A 7,674-nucleotide genomic window follows, 5' to 3' on the forward strand; every position below is an offset into this window, starting at 1 on the left:
CGCGCGCCGCCGAGAGGACTCGCGGCCGAGGGTGCTTCGATCTCGTCCTGACGATACTTAGCCCTCAGTGGACCCTCTAGTGGTGCGTTTGGTAGAATAATGTTGGTGTGAGAGTGGGAAAGGCTCCTGACACGGTGCGGTGGTGTATCCAGATTCGTCGAATGGATCGGGGATACGTCTTTAGAGATTGTGCCGGCTCTGTCTGCTCGTGATCTCCGACGGGAAACAGACGAGCGTAGACCCCGTGGCCTCCCGTACTCTGTATCTTCCCGTATATATGCCAAGTGTGTGCGACGTGTAACACGTGTGACAGTTACCCTTTACCCGTGGGATACCACTGCGGATTATACGTTTTCTTCGACCGCAAAGGGTGGTCGGAGGCGCCGCGCCGTGTGCCGGATTACACATATACGTACACATACATATACACATACACCAGTGGTTCTCCTTGGTGCACGTTACGGCGGATTCATCCCTAAAGGATATGTCGCTATAGTGCTCACACCGATCGCAGCTACGATGGCCGGATACTCCAGTGCGCTCAATACGGATTTCGCTCCGGAATCAGCGCGGAGGATGCAACGATCTGCGATCGATGCTATCAGGAATGCCAGGGAATCCTCCGTATACGCGATTACGAGGTACATACCTTACATTTTGAGAAACTCCTCCGATATCAAGGAATTACTTAATTATCGAATATTGCGTTTGAGCTGCGACGTTTATTATTAAGTCGAAAATTTAAGTATTTATAAATATACATTCACGTGCGAATCTTTATTGCAACGTAAAAAAATATATTATTTAAACCGTATATACATATTTAGCTGGAGGATGGATTATATACTAAAAGATCATCAATTTATTTTCAAAATCTACTTGTGCATATTGCATGTCATGCACTTTAAATATCAAATATTCGATCGCGTCAGTTAAACACATAAATTTAAATACACATGAAATGTTCAAAGAGCGCTGCATGCACACACATTTTTGATGATTATTACAAACCTGCATTACCGAGTATAATATATTCTGTTTCAAATCTAATATATAAAAATGATCCCATTTCATTTTATAAGAATTAATAGGTTATATATTATATACTAATCTGCGATATACTTATGAAGAAATAAAAGATTTTTTTCTCCTTCTTGAAAACTTTCGAAAGAGCATTCAATGCTCTTTGAAGGACTTCAAATGAGAAATGACTTTTTAATTACTGTACCATAGTTGTTAAACGTAAACTGAACAGCCAATGAACCGCGCGAATTAACGAAAAATTATACGGCTATCGTACGTATACGGTTATTATTCTTCCAAGTAAATTTAGCATCTCGTTTCATAATTAAACGTGAGTATCTACGCGAGAACTCACTTTTGATCCCGCACCAACCCGCTAAATCTAAAACATGTAAACGTTAGTCACATGTATACATTATACATATGCACATGCGTGCGACGCTACTCGCATTTGCCACAATGCAGAATAATCTATGGGGATTCCAGTGACAACGGTTTCCGCGTTCGCAGCGTGCGCGCGCGCGCGCGCGTGTATATACGCGCGTGTATACGTTCGACGCCTTAAAATATTCACGAGATCAATATTCTGCACTTGACGCGATATACGATTTTAGCATTGCGTCGCGAGACTTTTCGCGAGAATTTCGGCAACTAGATCAAATACGAACAAAATGCGAATCTTTACATACGTAACCTTTTACGAGATGTGTGCTTGTTCGTATCGAGATTAACCCTTAACCGTGATATCGGATTCACGCTTTTCGGAAATACTTTATATACAAATTTTATATACAATATTTTATATACATTTCTATACGACGATATTAACCTTTAGAGAGAGAACGGGAATTTATTTTTTGAATCTTACAATTTTTCCTTGAATAAGATATTTGTCATAATTTCATTATTTCATTTGTAATCCTTGTCTTATAAAATATGATACTATATTTCAGCGTCGCTATAATAACTTTTTCGTGAAAAAGTAAAATATTAATTTTATATAAGAATAGAATCTCTCACGTAATTTTTCTGATGTCTCGCACGACATTCACATGAAATATCGTAGAGTTAAGAAAGCTATTCTTCTAATTGATTACACGAACGTAGTTCCCGAAATAGGTGCGAGCCTAATGGACCCGTCCGCTAGACGGAGGGTTAAGTGACACGCGGTGAAATTAAATGCCGTTACCCCCGAAGAAATTTACGCGATCGATACAGATACGCGCGGTATAAATATGGCGCTACCAAGGTCCAAGAGATGCCAGATCGCCACATCGGCCGATGATAAATGGTCGAGTTAATGGCCGACGTACTATTAATGAGAAAGAGGATTTGTTGATGTCGGCGAAAATAAGAAACCGACGAATCAACGTAAAGATGGTAGATGTTTAGATTAAGTTTTTTGCTCGTCCGTCTTTGTTAGAGCCCGACCATCATGGTTGGCAGTAATAAAATTTTGATCCAACGCTCTCGAATCTAGTTCAAATATTTCTTTTATTGATTTCATAAATATGTTTGCTCTTTCTTGCAAATAATTTGTCAAAATTTTGATTGATTAAAATTGCTACGAAAACGTTATATGTCTATTGTAAAGCATCTTTTATTTTTTAATTTCCATTTTATACATCTTGTTAAATCATATATCGACAATTTTCAGTTTTCTGTATCAAGAGATGTGTACATTAAGTAAAAAAGACTAAATATAGGATAAATAAATAGGAAAAATATACAAGAAATAAATTCAATTCATATCGAATATAAAATTTCGAACTCGATCAAGTTTCAAATTTAAATTTCATCATATTTACCGAATTGACTTTATTATTCGATATAAGATTTAGTCCTAAAGCGGATACAGGCTAATTTTATTAGAGAGAATCTCGCTAATTTTATTAGAATATTATATGTTATTAGAATATTATATGTTCAATGATATGACAAATAAATATTTACACTTATGGATATACAATGTCTCATTCGTAGTATCAATTATTTATAATATCAATTTTAATTCCATTATTCAACTATGACGAATGTAAAATTTTGAAAAATTAACGCGTTAATAGAAATATCCATTCAATTTTTAACTATGATAAAATGTATATATTAATGATAGAATGTAAATATGTAATAAATTTATAATTCGAATTCTTTAATGCAGATAACGCATAGTATAGTGCAGATAGTGTAGATATTTGGGAATAAAGGTAACTAAGAGAATATAACGTAATATTCGGTACACCGCTATGTTGCACGAAAATAGTTTCTAATATGTGCACAGAGAGCTCATAGCGCGAGCGTTCCCAGGTTAATGTCTTTATATTCTAGTGTTCGTGTTTGTTACTGAAAGCGTGGATGTATAGATCGTATCGGCCGGACATTTACTGCCTTCATTGCTCCCTGGTAAAGAAATATTTGAGCAACAGCTTGGGATCCTATAAATTTACAGTATGAAATCGATTAGCTTTCGCAAACTTAAGCAGAATTTATTAACAGTCTTATAGCTTTTCTGGATCGTTTATACGCGAAACATTCTTGTTGTGGCCCTTTCTTTCTTAAAGGAGTGTTACAATCCCATTATTTGACTGTTTGGATTTAAGCGGCTTTATAACAGATAATATCGCTAATTAATTCCACAGTTATTATATATGCAAGATTTGATATCAATGTTGACATCATTGCACAGTCATTGCTGAAAAATTTACATTTGTGTAATAGAGATAAAGATATAATATCAGATTTGCTTTTTGAAATATTTAATCGGAAAATTGAATGCGATTAAATCGAGTTTTTCATCAAATTTTAATCAAAAATCGAGTTCAAATATGTCAGAGCGTCTGTACCTGTCAGGATTGTGACTAACGATTACAGCGGCAGCTCGGCCACGCGTCCTATGTCATTTATATACACTTTCTATGTACTTTATGTATGTGTACGTTACACGATAAGCTAACAGCCCCTAATAATTAAGTCGACGCGCAAGCTCGGATCTAGGATCGAGTCTACGGTTAACTCGCGTGCATCTATCGGCGATTTTCAACGTTTAATGAGAAATCTAAATTGCGGATTGAATGCAGCAATGAGTTCCGCGGCGGAACTCAACAAAAGTTCTACGATAGTACGCGCGAAGTTAGAGCAATCGGAATCTTAAGATTCTCACTGGGAAGGTTAATTCCATTTAATAGTACGGGGAGGGAAGGGAGGACAACTTCAATCTCTAAGGTTTTATAAGTTCGATAACGAAGCCACGTAGGAAGGGTTCATCTTTCTTTTCAACGTTCATCGAGAGAAAAAAATTCTAGAGTTTTGCAAGACACCAGATTACGAGAGTTTCGTTGAAGTCGCGAGCGCGTAGGTGCGACAAGATGGAATTTTAATTTAGACAGTCGGTGAGGGAGGACGGATAGAGATTTAATATTCGTATAGCAACGAATCCGTCGTATCAATCTGCCGGCAGATGAAAATGCGTTAGAAAAACACTTGGACGGAAGAATAACAGAGATTACTTAGGAAGAGAGGAAGGTGTAGAGATCTCATAGAAATCTTAGTTTAATATCACGGTTCGTTTGCAATAAAACGTTTGATTGCTCTTGTCACTTTGGAATTTTCGTGACACGTAATGTAATATCATCTTGTACACAAATTATAAATATAGAGAAATCCAAATCGAGAAAAATTAATTTAACCTGTATATTAAATATTTAACGCGATTTTATTAACGTGATATTAAATGCATTCTCAGCATTGCCAGATTCTACCAATTTTATTGTTATATTTAACTGACGCAATAACATGCTGGACAATTTAATTTAGATGAATGCCATATGTGAATATGTACGGCATTCATCTAAATTAAATCGCTTGACTTTCTCGTGTGTGATTTAGCACATTATCCCAATCCTATGAACGTAACTCTCCTTCTATTTAACCATTGTCAATGATGATCAATAAAGCTGCTTGTATTCCGTCCAACACAGTACTATTTTCTCCCTATTGTTGCTCATTATTAACAGATTGCTATTAATTATGGTTCTCCGAATGAAAATTAATTCTTGATAAAACGTACAGCATATGATCGAATTACGCTCGGATTGTATTGTGAATAATTCAGATCGTATAATCGTCAGAGCATAGTTGTTGCCGCACCAGTATACACTATAGCTCTGTGACATTAACAACATTTATGCTTTCATTTTTGTTAATTCTCTTCGGACTAAATTACCTCGTGTACTACCAGATAAATGAAATGAATCGATATATTCCGTTATCGCTATTTACTGATGGAAACAAAATCTCGCACGTATTTGTATTAACACCCCGTTTTTTTTATATTTCACACAATTGGTATGTCACAATATGATCCCGGTTCATTTTTGATGGCGATAAATATTTAAAAAAAATTATTCATACGGTTTTTTTAAACGTTTCAGTGATATAAAAGACAAAAAATAGGAATCTGTGTCATCTGAATTCACGTCTACATTATTATTATACGAAAATTGGCAATCGCGTTTTCCTTTGTATCAAGATCAATTTCAGTCATAAGAAGGATTATCGGTAGAATTCTTCGAGAGTTATCTGGAACTCTCGCCAAAGTTAATACTTACGGCTGAAGCCGATTCAATTGCAAACAAAAGTTCTGATCAATTTCCCTTTCTGGTTCGGGAATATGCAAAGTTGAAGATGACTTTTTTTTTTCAAAAGTAGACTTCTTCGCAAGAGTTTGGGACATTTAAATTTCTTTGTATTAAAAAAGTAATATGTATGTTCCAAAACTTATATATATATATTATTCTATGATTATTAATTCAAATTAACTGATTATACTAGTATAGATATGATTTATTCGATCTTGTAGGATAATTGCGAATAAATCTCGCCTTCTTCTATTCTACGAATGACACAACCAAGGAACGGATCTTTGATTAACTTATTATAATTGAGCTACGGATTCTTAGATATGTTTTAGACTGCAAATGATTGTAATGAATTTAATTTGAATACTTTAAAATTTATTTTAGATTACTCTTCAGTTCTTAGACGACATTTCGTATTCGAGTCTGAGCGAGAAGTGTTCTCTTGTCGTGTCGTGAAATAACGAGAGCCAACAGGTATCATGGATGATATCTAGCTTGAATATATATCTCGAATATATGCAAATTCTCACTCGAACTTGTTAGACCACTCTTCGAAACGTGTTTCGAAAATAGTATAACACGAAACAGTTTTACAAAAATATATTATATAATATATCTAATATATAAAAATATATTATCTAATGCTAAATCAAGAAATCGCAAATTTATATTGACATAAAAGCTATATGAAAGAAACATTTCATCTTTTATTCACATTGAAGACCTTGAAATTCGAAATATAACGGGAAGTACGACTGTAAGAAATTCGATCGATTTGCGCAATATTTCGTACATGTGTTTTTATATGTGTCGATTCGTAAAACATTACGGCGAGAGAGAATCGTGCTGATCCTCGGGCCGATCTGTCGACGTAAATTCACGGTTAAAGGAAAGTAGGCGATGATATAACGTTAGAGGAAAGGCCAGGCTACCCGGAGTTACCGGGACCACGTAAGCTCGCATCGCCGGGGGTTGGCGCACAGCAACCACCTAGTCTCTCCTCTTGCTCTTACCCCCGCGGTCGATCGATTCGCTAAAAGTAAATAAAACTCAGCCTGAGTTGCCTGAAGGGGCTGGCGGTAGTGTAAGCGTCAGTACCAAGTGTAATGCAATAAATCAAGGCTTCGATGGAAAAAGCCTGAAGTCGTCGCGTAAAATCTGTAATCTACGTGGCGATTGTTTACGATGCGACAGTTCACAACAGCAGATAAATGTGTTTTTATTGTGAATCCGAGGAGATAATAAAATTGCACTCGAGTAGACACAGATAAAGTTGTTTTGTCCAATTTTCATTTACTGAGGAAAGTTTGATTACGAGCACCAACTTTTGGAAAGAATCTTAGCTTGATTATATTTCAACTAATCGTGTGAGATATATCGAAAAGACGCATGAGACTCCTAATTTATTTCTATGTAATCAATATCATGAAATTGTTTAAATTGTTTAAATTAAAGTGTTTCAATAGTAATATTGTAATAAATTAATACAATATAGCGTAATAGATTTTTAATTTAAATTTTTAATTTTCAAAGATGAATTTAATGAACGATTAACATGTACAGCATACGGTACGCTTCCTTTAACTTTTCATCGACGGATTCTTCAACTAATTTGGAGTCCATTTTTCGTTAGCAAAAATTCGATAGTCAACTTTAAATATCTCTTTGTAACTAATCTTGAACTCTCTTAAAATTCTATTACAGTAAGGTTCACTTAAAATTAAATGAAGAATTAAGTTTTATTATCATCTTTACTCTTTAATTAGTGAAAGTTCTTACGTTTTTAATCTAACATTTTTGTTAAGGGATAATATTCTCCAAATCCGTCAAAGAAACCACAGATGAAAGGCAAGGACGTTCTTTGCCAACTTTATCTCCATTTCCCTATAAAATGCTGAAAAGCCAGACCCGTTTCGTTTCTCTCACGTACTTCGCCCAAGACTACCTATGCTACAAATGGGCTAAAGCTTTATCAAAAACTTATGATACTTTGGACTCTTTCTCTCTCTCTCTC

General features: G+C 35.3%; 1 protein-coding gene across 1 annotated transcript in view; it reads left to right on the forward strand.

Moving 5' to 3' along the window:
• Window positions 1-519: 519 nt before the first annotated feature.
• Window positions 520-7,674, forward strand: part of LOC105618061 (irregular chiasm C-roughest protein-like) — a 128,325-nt gene continuing 121,170 nt past the window's right edge. Inside the window, exon 1 of the mRNA XM_012199599.1 lies at window positions 520-641. Coding sequence (XP_012054989.1) covers window positions 520-641 — 122 coding nt within the window. The remainder of the gene's footprint in view (window positions 642-7,674) is intronic.

Source organism: Atta cephalotes, assembly GCF_000143395.1.
Source record: "Atta cephalotes unplaced genomic scaffold scaffold00015, whole genome shotgun sequence".
NCBI classification, from domain to species: Eukaryota; Metazoa; Arthropoda; class Insecta; order Hymenoptera; family Formicidae; genus Atta; species Atta cephalotes.